At 44.8% G+C, this 16263-nt stretch overlaps 3 protein-coding genes across 3 annotated transcripts; 2 read left to right on the forward strand and 1 right to left on the reverse strand.

Moving 5' to 3' along the window:
• The first annotated feature begins 286 nt into the window (after positions 1-286).
• Positions 287-3141, forward strand: LOC125895026 (endonuclease domain-containing 1 protein-like). The gene is made up of 2 exons (XM_049586797.1): positions 287-627; positions 2536-3141. The coding sequence occupies exons 1-2, from the start codon at positions 322-324 to the stop codon at positions 3139-3141; spliced, it is 912 nt and encodes a 303-aa protein (XP_049442754.1). The 5' UTR covers positions 287-321.
• Positions 3142-6263: 3122 nt separating this feature from the next.
• On the forward strand, positions 6264-8079 carry LOC125894486 (endonuclease domain-containing 1 protein-like). The gene is made up of 3 exons (XM_049585902.1): positions 6264-6375; positions 6451-6790; positions 7312-8079. The coding sequence occupies exons 2-3, from the start codon at positions 6485-6487 to the stop codon at positions 7915-7917; spliced, it is 912 nt and encodes a 303-aa protein (XP_049441859.1). The 5' UTR covers positions 6264-6375; positions 6451-6484; the 3' UTR covers positions 7918-8079.
• A 2486-nt stretch (positions 8080-10565) lies between these two features.
• si:dkeyp-121d2.7 (zinc finger and SCAN domain-containing protein 5B) lies at positions 10566-16132 on the reverse strand. Its single transcript, XM_049586220.1, has 5 exons — positions 15929-16132; positions 15185-15516; positions 13682-13983; positions 12235-12346; positions 10566-12118 (listed from the first exon to the last, which is right to left on the reverse strand). Exons 2-5 carry the CDS (start codon positions 15495-15497, stop codon positions 11091-11093), a joined length of 1755 nt encoding a protein of 584 aa, XP_049442177.1. The 5' UTR covers positions 15498-15516; positions 15929-16132; the 3' UTR covers positions 10566-11090.
• Between the last annotated feature and the right edge of the window lie 131 nt (positions 16133-16263).

The following is a 16263-nucleotide window of genomic DNA, read 5'->3' on the forward strand; positions in this document are numbered from 1 at the left end:
CACATCTTCTCTTTCCCCACCTTGCTAACATGTGACTGAAGACTTGAAATAAAAATGGCCTCCACCTCAGCTGACTAATGAAAAAAGGATATGCAGACCCATTGTTTCCCAGAAGGCAGCCTGACTGCCTGTTAACAGGGGAAGTTTGATAGGGTTGGGGGGTGGCTTACTCTCACCCACAGGGTTCCTGCTGTCAGGGTATATAAGAGGAAACCTCAGTGACACTGAATGGACACAAAGGAAATATAGGTTTTATCTAACTCTGGAGCTTTGTCTGAGAGGAAGTCTGTCAACAAACGACCTGCTGCCCTTTTGTGCAAGATGCCTCAAAGGAAGATGCTGCAAACATCCACAGGAGCCCTGCTTCTTCTCCTCCCCTGGTTTGGTGGCCTGGTCCTTGGGGAGATCAGCGACGACTTCTCTCAGTGCCTCGACTTCTTCTATAATAGAACTCCACCGAGGGGCATCAATGCAGCAGGATACCAGCCAATATGCCAACGCTACAAAAACCAGTACCACTTTGCCAGTTTGTATCACCGTCAACAGCATGTACCATTGTACTCTGCGTACATACTCGGCCCTGCAGATGGCAAACGACCCAGAAAGACTTGGATGTATGAACCACAGGTAAGTAAAACAGTGTGTGGTATCTAAGAGAGAGACCACTATCTTTAAAGCTGGAGTCTATTGAGCATTACTGTGTTTGATATAATGTGTTAAGATGTGCTCAGACTATACACCCAGTTGCCAGTTTATTATATTATATTTAGTATTATTTTGTCCAACCCATTTATATCAATGGGAGTGGGTTAAATATCAGAAACACACCTCTGTATAATGCAACACAGGTTAACAGCACCACAAACGACATCATCTAAAATTATCCTAAAGTGTAATAAACACCTTGTGAAAAAAAGTTTTAACTTTATTGTTACAACCTTGATGAAAGAATGATTTATTGCTGGGCTGCTGTGTGGCAGGCTGCATTAGTTTTAAATAGATGTACTCAATAAACCGAGCGTACACCAGTGGCGTAATGTAGTTACAATAGGCCCCAGTGCACGCTATTATGCACGTATCATCTGGTCACATTATCAAACAGAGGCATGACACTGGACAATGTCAACACACATTTTAGAGCAATCATGATTTCATATCTGTATATCACATTTCTAAAGAAAATAAGAAATTATTCATTATTAATTTAATAATTTTAATAGTATATTTATAGTTTATGTAGAATAAGCATATGATTTTTTTTATAGATGCTACTGACTATTTTACCAAAAACAAACAAAAAAACGAGGGATGATGGGTTTGCCTTTTTCGAGGCCATATTCAGCAAAAGCACCATTTTAAATGAGAGTTCATCTTTTAACATAGGCATGTTTCCAAGGTGACAGTCTCTCTCATAAGGGCCCATTCTCTGCCCAACAAGTCACTGGGGGTTCACTCTCTCTCTAAGGTCCCCTGCACCTCACAGGCCCCAGTGCAAGCACACCGCCTGCACTGTCTATGTTTACGCCCCTAGTGTCCACTGATTATATAGATTAGAAGGAAAAAATAGCTCCAATAATGGCAGAGTAAAGAAAAGCTCGTTTCTGGTTATGGTTTTTCTACAACAGCGCATCATTTCCTTTGTTCAGTGAATTACTGTAGAGTTTGTCTAAGTAACTAAATTTGTGTTTATGTTTTAAGGCAATAAGAGACGATGTGACAGAAGGTGTCGCTTTATCAGTAATTCCAGCATTAGAGACCATTTCACAGAGGCACCTTTTGCAGCCATATGATACGCACCAGGCACATCAGATTTAGCAGCAGGGGTTAACATCCCAAGTCGTCGATTACCACTGTCAGTCAGTGGTAGCAGTTTGTAATGGCAACTAAAGAGCAAGGTGGATGGGTCAAACAAACTCCACACTTCTACGGGAGCCCGCTGTTTGGTCCCCATGTGAATTTAGGCCAAACCATGACATGTTTTTTTCTTAAACTAACCACATGCTTTTGTTAAAAAGACTAAATTTAAGAAAATCAATTGAAAAATGAAGAATTTTGCCTATGTTGTAAGTTTATTTTGAAAAAGACTTCATGTTAAGAGTAGATAGTGTCAGTTTCTTGTGAAACCTTTGAAAAGACAGAATGTAACAAGTGTAAACTGACATGCTGTCTGAGTAACATTCACACTGTTTTCTAATAGTCTTGCATCTGTGTGAGGTGTGTATAACTACTCTGCTTCAGCCTGAAATAAAGTTTTTACCATTACCCTAAAGTAGAAGCAGCCTATCTCAAAGTGCAAATACAAAAATGCTGTCATACATTTTTTTTCCTGTGGTCAGATAACTAGGAAAAGGGAGGCGGAAGTTTCATTAGTCCCATTTCCATTTTTCTTTTTTAGACTTAATGAATAAGTCACACCCACGTGCACAGTCTCACATTCCTGTTCAACTCAAGCAGTATTAAGGGATCAATAAGCAGCAAAACACTCATTTGGAGCTTCTAAACGGTGACATGTCCTTCTCTGTCTTTGTCGTCAAGTTGGCATTTTCCCGTGCCAGCCCAGAGATGCAACAGTTCCATTACCCCGTGGACCAGAACGTGATTGAGAGCCAGGCGGTGCTTGATGACTACAAGAACTCCACGTTCACCAAAGGCCATCTCAACCCCAGCTTACACCAGAAGACAAAAGAGGGCAGAGAGGCCACCTTCACCCTGACAAACATTGTCCCTCAGCAGAAAGGCTCCAACTCTGGTCCCTGGAACAATCTGGAGGATGACGTGCTGAGAAAATTCAAGGCCTTCTGCAATGGGTCTATGTATGTGATCACCGGAGCCATGCCTTATGAGTCTGAATACCATTGGATCAATAATAGGGTGTCTGTTCCCGAGTACATGTGGTCTGCCTACTGCTGCCCATCCTACAGATCTGACCTTCATGAGTCTGTGAAGCCCTTTTTCCCCACATATGCTGCAGTGGGAAGAAATGACCGCAACAGTGGAGAGGAGATTGTGCCGGTTGATGTCAAGGCGAAGGCCTCGGTGAGGGGTTATGATGTGAGGCGGATGTCTTTAGAGACTCTGGAGGGCATCCTGACACAAAGGCTTGCCATGCCCATCAGTCTGTTTCATGGGCGGTGTCAGTAGCGAAGGTGAAAAGCTTAAGTTCCTTCTTGAAATCAAATATTACCTGCTACGGGTGTGCACTCAGTAATCACCATGTACAGCACATCTTTTCATGATTAATTCCTTAATGAGTGTGTGATTAATCAGGACACAGATATGTTGCTGAAAGCATTTTTTTTTTATAATTAGAGTTTTGTAAAATAAATAGTTTTCACCTCTTGTCAGTGTCATCTTGTAACATGATTTTACTAATAAAACAAAATGGAAATGGTGAAGATGAGAGCCTTCTTAAGAAAAAGAATGTGTTTATTTAATTTTAAATAAACACTATTTTTGTTCACTCAAATGCAAACACCTCCAAATAATGGTTGCACATTTCACATTTTGTTCATGCAGAAAGTGAACAGCACAACGCAGTGCAGGACCTAGCACATTCGGCACCCTAGGCAAATGTCCCCCTGGTGCCACCTGAAGTGCTGAGTGTGTCTTTGTCTGGTTGTTTTTTTAATTAGTTAATTATTACACGTGTACCTTAACAACTACCCTACCTTGTATGGCTGGATCAACCTGCTGGGGAGCCCAAAGCAGAGCAAATGAATAGGCACCTGTTCCTCCTTGCCGGTTTATCCCTCTGTCTGTGCAATGTAAAGTTTTTCGGTGCTGGAAAACTAAGTGGTTCCAGGTTGGCTGTGTAATTTAGATAAATACATTCAGGAATATGTTACATTTAAGCAAAAAACTGAGAAAAAATCAGTTCTTGAATCTCAACTTTGACACAAGGACCCTTTTCTAGACGAGGAGGACCTTAAGCAGGACCCAGTTTAAATGACTTATCATGTCAGCTGATGTTTCAGTTGTGTATCGTCCCCAAAATAATTTGCAAAAAGTCGTGCAAAAAGGGGGAGACACGTCAAATAATTTTTTAAGCACTTGTGAGGGTGTTATGTCTTGTCTTATATTTATTTTGGCTTAGGGAGGGGCAAAAAATTTTAAATGGTTGTATTTTGTTTTTATTACATTGCAGATTTTTGAAGAAAACATGCTTTCCAAACCCACCCGCGCAGGATTGGAAGCTATGTTCTCTTTAAAAATCGCCAAAATTAAACCATTTATCGTAGCTGGAAACTGTAAATACTGAAATTATCATTAGATTTTCAAATTCCTGACAGTCCTTGGACACATCATATGTCAGAAAAAAAAAAAACATAACCAAATCTACGTCTCATTTAAAATTTGGCCAACAATAGACCATTTGTTCTATATAACCAGAATGCAAGTGAGTGAAAAAATTTTCAACTTTAAATTTTTGTCCTCTACTTTTAACTTTCAAACGTCAAAGGGAAAGTTTTGAAAATCTAATAACTAATTTATGGTGGAGGGAAGGTCATGTATTTTCTGCCAGTCACTCAGGGAGGCTCAAGGAAAAATATTTGTAGCTTCCTGGAGAGTCAAAATAAAACAATATAAAATTCCACCCCAGACAACCCCTCCTCTGATAAGTAGAAAACAGTCCCTTGAGCTTAGATAAGCATAGCCCAGTTAGTCTGGCTCTGTCCAGCAGTATCAAAATCTGCCTACCAGCCTCTTTAAAACTAATTAATTAGCATGTAAGGCTATAATTAGCTTTTAATCTGTACAAATTTCCGTTTGTAAAAACGTAGCAGAGACTTCCTGGCATCTTTGCTGATTGCCTGTTAACCTCATGATGACAACAAGCCTCCACAAAGTTGCAGGCCAAAAAAATTGTGCACATAAAACCATGAGTTGTTGCGTTTACACTTCTGCTTTTGTATGAAATTTTTTTTTTAAACAAAATTCATGAAACACATTTATGAGGCAGCTTTAGAGGTGCTATTAGGTGGACTTTGTTGCCTTTCAACAGAGCCAGGCTGGCTGTTTCCCCTCTACTTCCAGTCTCTATGTTAAGCTAACCAGCTGCTGGCTGTAGCTTCATATTATAACAGAGAGGAGTGGTATTGTGTTCTCCTGTACTGTTTCTTTGTTGTATTTAGTAAGAGCCTTATGATGATTTGGTGGCTTTTGGGTTTTGATTAGAAGAACAATTTGGTGTCCTTTTAGATGTTTTTGTGGCAATTTCAATGATGTTAATACAGTTTTGGTGGACACTTGTTGTGATGAGCACTTCACAGGCACTAATTTGATTGATTGAACATTCTGACACACATATTGACTTACCATGATTCCTCTCTTCTCTGTGTTCCCTGCAAAAATCAAATATGCAATTAGAGGCGGGTACATTCTTGACAGCCATATCAATTATAAAATGTCCCAGTCATTTATCCTGTGCACACAATGGGAGTATTTACTTGCCTCTACAGTCACTACTGTTGTGCTGGCAAGATGGATGGCAGTGGTGGTGATAGAGGTCAGTGTTGGGGTTTACATAGTTATGTGTAACTACTGTAGTTACATGTAAACAAAATACAGGTAACTGTAACCAGTTGCAGTTACTGAGAAAATATATGTAATTTAAATTACCTCCATACATCCATCATCCGCTTATCCGCGGCTGGGTCTCCCTAGCAACGCTTTCCAGCTCCTCCTGGGGGACCCCAAGGCGTTCCCAGGCCTGATGAGATATGTAATCCCTCCAGTGTGTTCTGGGTCTGCCCCGGGGCCTCCTACCAATGGGACGTGCCTGAAACATCTCCAGCAAGAGGCGCCATGGAGGATACTGATCAGATGCCCGAACCACCTCAACTCACCCCTTTCGAAGTGAAGGAGCAGTAGCTCTACTCGGAGCTCCCTCCAGATATCCTAGCTCCTTAACCTATCTCTAAGGCTGAGCCCAGCCACCCCACGAAGGAAACTCATTTCGGCTGCTTGTATCCGCGATACATTTCGGTCACTACCCAGAGTTCATGACCAGAGGTGAGAGTTGGGACATGGATGGACGAGTAAATCGAAAGCTTCGCCTTCTGAAGTATATCAGTAAAATGTTATGCAGAATATAACATTCATTCTGTTGATTTGCAAGTTATTGAAAAAGGTATCAAAATGATTATATTACTTGTTACATTTTTAAAAGTGGGTAACTAGTGTGACTTCCCTGAAGCAAGTGAGGAAGTGAGTGATGAATTGTGACATTGTTCATGTGGTGGTTTGTGGGCTGATGCTGACAGTACCACCTTAGAGGCTTTTTAACTGAAGAGCTTTCAAGAGGTTTCTGGTCTGTGTTTGAGCTACTCTGCAAATAAATACATCTTGCTATTCAGCTTGGAAGAAGAGACTGTAGTAAGTTTGGGTTTGAGAGGGTCTCAGGAATAAAGTGTGTGTTCTCTGTGAACTAATAAGCATCTCTTTCTCCAGCACAGGTACGGTGGTTTCTGCTCTGTTGTGCAGGATGTCTCTAAGGAAGCTGCTGCAATTATCAGCAGGAGCTGTGTTTCTGCTCCTATCCTGTTTTGGTGACGTGGTCTTTGGAGAGATTGGCAACAGCTTCTCCAAGTGCCACCGTTTCTTTTATAAAGGAACTCCTCCTACAGGTATCAGTGCAGCAGCATACCAGCCAATATGCCAGCGCTACAAAAACCAGTACCACTTTGCCAGTTTGTATCACCGTCACCATCGTGCACCTTTGTACTCTGCGTACATACTCAGCCCTGCAGATGGCAAACGGCCCATTTCATCATGGAAGTATGAACCACAGGTGAGAATAACACTGTGTGGGACTGTGTCAAGAGTGTTTAAGAGTTAAGTTTGTCTTCATAAATCGGAAATGGAAGATCTCACAGACCCATGAAAATGCTTCATTTGCTTGTAGATCTAATGGGAATTTATTCTGGGGTTGTAAGACGATGATGGTAAATGTGAAAAAGAGCACTAGCACTTCCCATACTCAGTGTCATTGTGGTCGACGTATGACTTGCACAAATGTACTGTTTACTGTAACCTTCAAGCAGAAGTAGAGGCAGCCTATCTCAAAGTGTTAATACAAAAATGTTTTTACACCTTTTTTTCTCCTCTTGTTAGATTACTTAGAAAGGAAGGTGGAAATTTCATTAGTTCTGTTTCCATTTTTCTTTTTTAGACTTAATGAATAAGTCACACCCAAGTACACAGACTCACATTACTGTTCAACTCAAGCAGTATTAAGGGATCAATAAGCAGCAAAACGCTCATTTGTAGCTTCTAAACGGTGACATGTCCTTCTCTGTCTTTGTCGTCAAGTTGGCATTTTCCCGTGCCAGCCCAGAGATGCAACAGTTCCATTACCCCGTGGACCAGAACGTGATTGAGAGCCAGGCGGTGCTTGACGACTACAAGAACTCCAAGTTCACCAAGGGTCATCTCAACCCCAGCTCACACCAGAAGACAAAAGAGGACCAAGAGGCCACCTTCACCCTGACAAACATTGTCCCTCAGCAGAAAGGCTCCAACTCTGGTCCCTGGAACAATCTGGAGAATGAGGTGTTGAGAAAACTCAAGGCCTTCTGCAAAGGGTCCATGTTTGTGATCACCGGAGCCATGCCTTATGAGTCTGGGCCCCGCTGGATCAATAACAGGGTGTCTGTTCCCGAGTACATGTGGTCTGCCTACTGCTGCCCATCCTACAGATCTGACCTTCATGAGTCTGTGAAGCCCTTTTTCCCCACATACGCTGCAGTGGGAAGAAATGACCGCAACAGTGGAGAGGAGATTGTGCCGGTTGATGTCAAGGCGAAGGCCTCGGTGAGGGGTTATGATGTGAGGCGGATGTCTTTAGAGACCCTGGAGGGCATTTTGCAAACAAGGCTAAAAATGCCAATCAGTCTGTTTAAAGGGCAGTGTGGGTGAGACGCTCTAGTTAACTTACCTGCACACAGTTCACCCATCATAGCCAGGGTTCTTCTGAGGTAGTGTCTACTCAGTGTCTTAAAGGGACACCAAAAATTCATACTTTTCCTCTTACTTGCAGTGCTATACAGTACAGGCCAAAAGTTTGGACACACCTTCTCATTCAATGCGTTTTCTTTATTTTCATGACTATTTACATTGTAGATTCTCACTGAAGGCATCAAAACTATGAATGAACACATGTGGAGTTATGTACTTAACAAAAAAAGGTGAAATAACTGAAAACATGTTTTATATTCTAGTTTCTTCAAAATAGCCACCCTTTGCTCTGATTACTGCTTTGCACACTCTTGGCATTCTCTCCATGAGCTTCAAGAGGTAGTCGCCTGAAATGGTTTCCACTTCACAGGTGTGCCTTATCAGGGTTAATTAGTGGAATTTCTTGCTTTATCAATGGGGTTGGGACCATCAGTTGTGTTGTGCACACAGCCGACAGCCCTATTGGACAACTGTTAAAATTCATATTATGGCAAGAACCAATCAGCTAACTAAAGAAAAATGAGTGGCCATCATTACTTTAAGAAAAGAAGGTCAGTCAGTCCGGAAAATTGCAAAAACTTTAAATGTGTCCCCAAGTGGAGTCGCAAAAACCATCAAGCGCTACAACGAAACTGGCACACATGAGGACCGACCCAGGAAAGGAAGACCAAGAGTCACCTCTGCTTCTGAGGATAAGTTCATCCGAGTCACCAGCCTCAGAAATCACAAGTTAACAGCAGCTCAGATCAGAGGTTACTGCTTTGCACACTCTTGGCATTCTTTCGATGAGCTTCAAGAGGTAGTCACCTGAAATGGTTTTCCAACAGTCTTGAAGGAGTTCCCAGAGGTGTTTAGCACTTGTTGGCCCCTTTGCCTTCACTCTGTGGTCCAGCTCACCCCAAACCATCTCGATTGGGTTCAGGTCCGGTGACTGTGGAGGCCAGGTCATCCGCCGCAGCACTCCATCACTCTCCTTCTTGGTCAAATAGCCCTTACACAGCCTGGAGGTGTGTTTGGGGTCATTGTCCTGTTGAAAAATAAATGATCATCCAACTAAACGCAAACCGGATGGGAACTTATCCTCAGAAGCAGAGGTGACTCTTGGTCTTCCTTTCCTGGGTCGGTCCTCATGTGTGCCAGTTTCGTTGTAGCGCTTGATGGTTTTTGCGACTCCACTTGGGGACACATTTAAAGTTTTTGCAATTTTCCGGACTGACTGACCTTCTTTTCTTAAAGTAATGATGGCCACTCATTTTTCTTTAGTTAGCTGATTGGTTCTTGCCATAATATGAATTTTAACAGTTGTCCAATAGGGCTGTCGGCTGTGTGCACAACACAACTGATGGTCCCAACCCCATTGATAAAGCAAGAAATTCCACTAATTAACCCTGATAAGGCACACCTGTGAAGTAGAAACCATTTCAGGTGACTACCTCTTGAAGCTCATGGAGAGAATGCCAAGAGTGTGCAAAGCAGTAATCAGAGCAAAGGGTGGCTATTTTGAAGAAACTAGAATATAAAACATGTTTTCAGTTATTTCACCTTTTTTTGTTAAGTACATAACTCCACATGTGTTCATTCATAGTTTTGATGCCTTCAGTGAGAATCTACAATATAAATAGTCATGAAAATAAAGAAAACGCATTGAATGAGAAGGTGTGTCCAAACTTTTGGCCTGTACTGTATATCAGTCTGGACAGTTTTGGTGTCAGCTGTTGAGTGTTGGAGATATCAGCCGTAGAGATGTCTGGATTATAATGGAACTAGATGGCGCTCAGCTTGTGGTGCTCAAGGCGCCAAAAAAAAAAAAAAAAAAGCAATTTAAAATCGTAACAGCAATGTCTCTTTCCAGAAATCATGACCTGGTTACTCAAGATAATCCACAGACCTTGTTGTGAATAGTTTCATGTAGGAACTCTTTACTTTACCACACAACACCTGCCAACTGTATCACTACGCAGAAGGAAGCGTGCATCTACTCATGGACAAGAGGCTCGTGCTCACAATGGCTCCTCCTCAGCTGAGCTGTAACACTAGCTAGCTCAGTGTTGCTGGGTGAGCAAGCAGTAGATGCACGCTTTGTTCTGCGCAGTGATAAAGTTGGTGGGTGTAGTTCGGTAACTGCTCATATCAAGGTCTAATGGATTCTTGCATAATCGGGTCATGGTTTCACAATTTCCCCGAGGATCAATTAAGTATTTCTTACTCTGATTCTAATTCTGGAAAAAACATTGCTGTTGAGTTTTTCAAATATATTGTTTTGTCACTATAAGCTCCGCAAGTTGAATGCCATTTAGTTCCATTATATTTGAGATGGCAGACATCTCTACAGCTGATATCTCCAACACTTTGCAGCTCACACCAAAACAACCTAGACTGATAGAAGAAAAATTTGTGTTTAATTTTGGGGTGAACTGTCCCTTGAGAATGACTCCCTCATGCTTTAGCTACTATATGAGTGTTTAATTATAATGTTGTCTTGTCTCATAATGGCTGGAAATTAATATTTCTGATGATTATGATCTTGCAAAATTCTTTTTCTTCCCTCTTTTATCAATGTCATGTTGTGATTTTAAACAATAAAGCAACACTGAAATTGGTAATGAGCCTTCTGATGAATAGAAATATTTATTTCTTAATATGACCAAAACACAAACATACAAAATACCAAGTTGACAATTATATTGTATCAGCAAAAAACAAGGTCAGCGGCTGCAACATGAGTGACTTATTGATATAAAGACAAAAGAATGTACAATTTATTGATCATAAATAAGTACAAGCTTTGTACATACAAATGAGAACACTTCAAATTAATATGGCTGAAGAACATTTGAGATTGATTTTATTCCTCCCCTCACAGAGAAACACCATGTACAACTGTCTTCCTGTCAACTTTGGACATTTACCTTCTTTGTTTTTATTCAACAATAATCTTCCACACATGTACCTGTTTCTTGTCTTTAACTTAATTTAACTTCTTCATCCTGTCAAAGCATATAAGAAAGGCAACTCCAAAGTCACTGAAAATAAAATGAGCATCCTCCGCTCACATTCATCCCCTGAATTCTGCCACATTCAATTAAAAACCTGCTTTTTCTTTCCAGTTCATTCAGAGATTTGAAGGATGTGCTCTAAAAACACTGGTGGTTTTTCAGTTGCTCCACGTCACTGAAGCCGCTTCCACAGTTGGAGCACTGGAGTGTCGCCTTTTCACTGTTGTGTATGAGTTGGTGTCTCTTCAAGTACTCCACGCGACTGAAACGCTTTCCACACGCATCGCACCCATATGGGCGTTCGCCTGTGTGAATCCGCTGGTGCCGTTCCAAATTGCCCAGGCGACTGAAGCTGCGTCCGCACTGAGGGCACCGGTGCGGCCTCTCACCTGTGTGCACCAGGTGATGCCGTTCCAGTGAGCGCGAGTGTGTGAAGCGTTTCCCGCAGATCTCGCAGCAGTGCGGCCGTTCAGCGGCACAGGCGCACTCGTGGTTCTTAAGAGCCCAGGCGTGGCTGAATGTGTTGCCGCAGTGGGCACAAGGGAAAAGACCATCCTCCTCACTGCCCTGTAAATGAGAGCCTCCGAGTGGACAGGGGTGCTCCTCCAGCTCAGCCTCTGAGGTGAAGCCTCCTCCACACTGTGGGCAGAAGTGGAGCAGGTCCCCACCACCCTCCTCTTCCCCTCCACTCTCCCCGACACTCCCTGGAGCAGACAGGTGGGGCAGGTGCTCCGACTCTCCCTGCTCCACCACATCCTCTCCAGTCATGCCCGCAGCCGAGTCACCCTCCCTCAACTTCTTCGACCAGCCTAACCTCAGCTCCACTCCGGCCCTCACTGCGTCCTTCAACCTGCCCTGCCCTATCTGCTCCTCTCTCTGCAGGGTGGGTGGCTCCAGCTCTTCGTCCTGCTCCATTCCATCAAGACCAATGTACTTGGGGGCCAGGCTGCTCTCGCTGCCTCGCACCACTACTGAGCCAGGACTGACAGGATGAGGCGCCGTCATGGCAGCCTTTTCACGCCCTCTTTCAGCCCTCAGTGCGGACTCCAGACCCCTCAGCTCATCCATGGTCATGCCCCCCTGCGACGGCTCTGATGAACCTACCTCCCAGTCCTCGTCCTCTCTATCCCCTGAATGAAGGGTTGGTGGATGATCTGACATATCTCCTGAGTAGAGACAAACAGAGGGGGAGGGAAAGTAATCAGTTACACTTTCTTTCTATTGGTCTCCAAACATTTCACTAACTTCCCCTCCTTCAATCAGTGTGTCCTGGGCTCATTACCTTCGCTTTGGGCTCTGGAGCCGGGGTGGAAGTTCTGGTTGGGCGGGTCCATCTTCAAAGCCTCCTTGATTAGTCGGAGAGAGGCAGGTTGATAGCCCTCTGTTTGTGCAAACTGGGTTGGGAACAAGAGAGAACATACTAATTTGAGTGAGTACCTCAAACCAGGTAGACTATGATATGTATTCCTTAATTTGTAAATGCCTTTTTCAAAATGGTTTGGTAATGTACGTGTAACACTCATCATAGCTGTATGTTCTGACGCTACCATACCAAGTCATGTTTACAACGCAACTGGGAATAGACTGTTTCAAACTTGACGGCATAAACACTCTAAGAGCATGTGTCCACAGTTTTTTCTGAGAGCAAGAACGCAATCATCTTTTTTTTAAAAAATTGTTCCCAATGAGACGAGTGTATGCAGCCCCTCTAGGCGCTGCACCCAGCGTCTTTTTTCAGAGCAATTTTCCTTTTTTGTGCAGCCGCTCCGAGCACTTCTAGTTGAATATCTCTTAACTTTTCAGAAAGGCGCCGGTGTCGTCACTGTTGCTCCTTTTCCAGGGCTCGTTTCCCTGGTAACCAAAACAGGAGGAGCTTGTTCCGGCTGTGTCTATCTGAGCTATATGATATGTCTGACAAAGACTGTCACAACAGAGACAGAACAGCCCTGTGATTCCATGATTTCTGACCTGATTTTTAAAAATTAAGCTCTGGGATGAAGCACTCCCCAGCACCCTGCAGAAACACTATGTGGACACATGCCCTAAATTGGCCCTACTTAGACTGATTTATTCATATATTTTGTATCAAACATGTGAGCCAAAAAAGCTGAAAACAAAACAAAACCATTTGTATTTCCTGTTGGAATGTTTTGCTGTGTATGTAAATGACATCAGCTGACAGGAAGTAAACATGGACCCAAGCTGTTGCCTAGCAATGCAATTCCAGTGGCAAGGTCTATAAAGCTATATGATTGGTTATATTTATGTAAAGCCATTTTTATCAGCCATCAAAAGCACACTGTAATGACTTCACAGCAAGGCTAATAACACATTCTGCATGATCTGAATATTCAAATGCAGACGACAAGTGAGGAGCGGATCTGCGCTCTGCCACTTGGTCATGTGGTGAAATAGCAAACAGCTTTTCACCTCTTCCAGTAGTATTTCCACCTAAAAGCTTGCCATACTTGAGATGTGGAGGGCCCTCCTCAACAGGCTCCTCTGGAAGCTAAATATCAAATCAATAGCGCTCCCTTCATCCACCACATCTCTGCAGTGATTTGATGGCCAAAAAACACAGGCACAACTCTCTCTGTGTTATCTCTCTTTATACTGTCTATGTTCTTTTGCGTTCAGTGTGAAGCTGCTGAGCAGTGCAGAGATGCTGTGCCACTTTCTCCTCCTACTCCTCCTCCTCCTCCTCCTCTGAGAAAGCCCGTCTCCCTCACCTCCTCTTTGATGTTGGCCGTCTCCTCCCCCTCACCGCTGAGGCTGCCCTCCCCTTCCTCGTCCTCCACCATCCCTCCCTCATCCTCTTCATCCCCAGGGAACTGGATGAGGTACATCTCCCTGGCCTCCTTCCCCCCTCTTCCTCCTGCTCCTGCTACCATCCCCACAGCTCCTGCACTTCCTCCTCCTCCTCCTCCTCCACCACCACCGCTGCCGCCACCTCCACCTCCACCTTCCTCCCACACACCTCCAGGCCAGCCTTTGCCATAGGCTGCTGCTGGGCCCTTCTTTGACTTGCCTCCTGTGGAGAAGAGAGGAAGACGAAGGAAGGGTGGGAGGGAGGTGAGAGAGGAAGGAGAAAGTGAGGAGGGAGGGCATGGGGAGACAGGAAGGAGAGAGAATGAAATATGAGGGGGAGAGAGATAAGTGGGAGGAGATGATTGCAAGGCCAGGAGAGAGAGATGAAGGAGAGAAGAGGGTGGAGAAGTGGGAGATGAGGAGGAGGAGGGGTTGGAGAGACAGAGCGAAACAGGAGCAGAGAGGAGGTTTTGGGGGGAAGGGAGAGAGGAAAGGGAGCAGGGGGAGGAAGTGAGCATGATGAACGAGTATGGAGCGAGGGGGCGTAGAAGGACAGACAAGAGAGCGGGAAGGAGAGAGAAACACGTGAAAGGGAGGAGAAAAGCAAGAGCGGCAGAGACGACAGGGAGAAGTGGAGTTGGCGGGGGCCAAGGGGGAGAGGAGGAGGAGGAAGAGGAGAGGGAGGACATGTTGAAGGAGAAAGAGGAGGGGTGAGGATGAGAAGGTGAAAAGAGGAGAGAGAGAGAGACAGCAGAGAGAGGAGAAGTGGAAGTGGAGAGGGAGTATGTAATTATGGTGGCGGTGGAGAGGAGCGGGAGAGGAGTGGAGTGGAGGAGGAGGAGGTGAGGGAGGGAGGGAGGGAGGGAGGGGGAGTGTGTGTATGTGCATGTGTGTGTGTGCAACGTGATGAAGGAGAGAGCAGAGCAGGAGGAGGTGGGGGCAGGGAGAGAGGAAGGAGGCGAGGGCGTGAAGGAGAGAGGAGCGGGAAGGGGAGGAGGAAGAGTTGGAGAGAGAGAGACAGAGAGAAGTGAAGGAGGTGGGGGGAGGGAGGGAGAGGAGCACGGCAGGAAGGGAGGGAGAGAGTGTGCCGAAGCACAGAGGAGTGGGAGGGACAGAATGCAGCGGGGAGAGAGAGAGAGAGGAGAGGGGGAGGTGAAGGACAGAGGGAGCGAACATGAAGAGGAGGCGGAGGAGGAAGGGAGGAGGGAGAGAGGAAGGAGGGAGGGAGAGATCAGCTCTTGCCAGATGGTTTCCAACAAAACAAGTGCGTCTTCACATAAGCCCTGACTGCACAGCAAGATCCCTGTTTCTCACATTAACACACACAATTACACTGAAGATTCAGATGTACAGCATTACATGTATGACACTAAGGGTGATGCATGCCTCCTTGTTTGGGAGGAAAAGCCATCCTCAATACTTACGGGCCACCTCAACTTTTCGTTTCTGCCGCCCTCCTCCTCCTCCACCCCCCTCCTCCGCTGCCGCCAGCCCGGCGTTGCGGCGGTTGGCAGCCCAGCCCATCCCGTACTTGCGCTCGGTCCTCAGCTTGTTCTCGGTGAGCTTCAGCCGCTGTTTGAGAGCCTCGTTCTCCTTCCTGTTGAGGGACAGCTCCACCAGGTAGTCGTTCACCATGTCCTGGAAGAGTTTGGTGATCTCGCACACCGAGGCTCGGATCAGACTGTCCATGACAGCCGTCAGATGCGTCTCAAACGTGGACACCGATTCCTCCATCATCTTGGCCACAGGTTCGGACCTGATGGTGGATCAATAACAGTTTGTGTTGTCAAGGCAGCGTGTCATCACCATTAGCTCCCACTGAGAAAGTTTCACAGTGTCAATCTAATACACAGCCATAGCCACTTAATATATACAATACATGTCAGTTAGGAACATTAACTTTATTGGTTGACTAGCAGCTACTGTTTATAATATAGTACGTGCGACAGCTGATACACACATGCACCTCTGCATCGTTTAATTAAAGACAACACAGCAGCTCTATTTGAATCATTAACACTGAATACACAGCCTGCGTCAGGTTAGCTTGTTAGTAAACTTGTAATGACACCGACACACAATTACGTTGAGGAGAAGAGGAGCAGCAACCTCTCCTTCTGGAAAGTGATCGCGTTAGCAGCCTGGCTAATTTAGCTCTGTATACGCACCGTTTCTTGGATGAAATCCGGCGGGGCCGCTTGGACGTGAAACGGCGACAGACGGTGCGATTTCACGGATCGCAGATAGGCTCGCTCGATGATCACAGGCACGGAGACACGGTGACAAAGGAAAGCGCCATCCAACTTCTGCCCTCTCTCTCCCTGCCACTGCTTTCTCTCCCTCGCCTCCTCCTTCGGCACTGCTTAATGATGCTTGAGAACACTGCGCATGCCCAGTACCGTAATTACCCTACACTCGAGAACAGCCGCACCCTGGAAAGCACATATTCGCCCCAGATTTCCAAGACTGTAAATGTGGTGTTATGTGTGAGCAAGTGTGAACA

This window comes from Epinephelus fuscoguttatus, linkage group LG9 (assembly GCF_011397635.1).
Source record: "Epinephelus fuscoguttatus linkage group LG9, E.fuscoguttatus.final_Chr_v1".
Taxonomy (NCBI): Eukaryota; Metazoa; Chordata; class Actinopteri; order Perciformes; family Serranidae; genus Epinephelus; species Epinephelus fuscoguttatus.

What these genes read in the sequence shown, in the direction of transcription:
- LOC125894486 (XM_049585902.1), top strand. Translation starts at nt 6,485, where the DNA reads ATGTCTCTAAGGAAGCTGCTGCAATTATCAGCAGGAGCTGTGTTTCTG. An exon ending in CATGGAAGTATGAACCACAG is followed by an intron (nt 6,791 to 7,311) that starts GTGAGAATAACA and finishes TTTGTCGTCAAG; the next exon opens with TTGGCATTTTCCCGTGCCAG.
- si:dkeyp-121d2.7 (XM_049586220.1), bottom strand. Translation starts at nt 15,497, where the DNA reads ATGATGGAGGAATCGGTGTCCACGTTTGAGACGCATCTGACGGCTGTC. An exon ending in ACGAAAAGTTGAGGTGGCCC is followed by an intron (nt 13,984 to 15,184) that starts GTAAGTATTGAG and finishes TCTTCTCCACAG; the next exon opens with GAGGCAAGTCAAAGAAGGGC. An exon ending in CTCCAGAGCCCAAAGCGAAG is followed by an intron (nt 12,119 to 12,234) that starts GTAATGAGCCCA and finishes GTCTCTACTCAG; the next exon opens with GAGATATGTCAGATCATCCA.
- LOC125895026 (XM_049586797.1), top strand. Translation starts at nt 322, where the DNA reads ATGCCTCAAAGGAAGATGCTGCAAACATCCACAGGAGCCCTGCTTCTT. An exon ending in CTTGGATGTATGAACCACAG is followed by an intron (nt 628 to 2,535) that starts GTAAGTAAAACA and finishes TTTGTCGTCAAG; the next exon opens with TTGGCATTTTCCCGTGCCAG.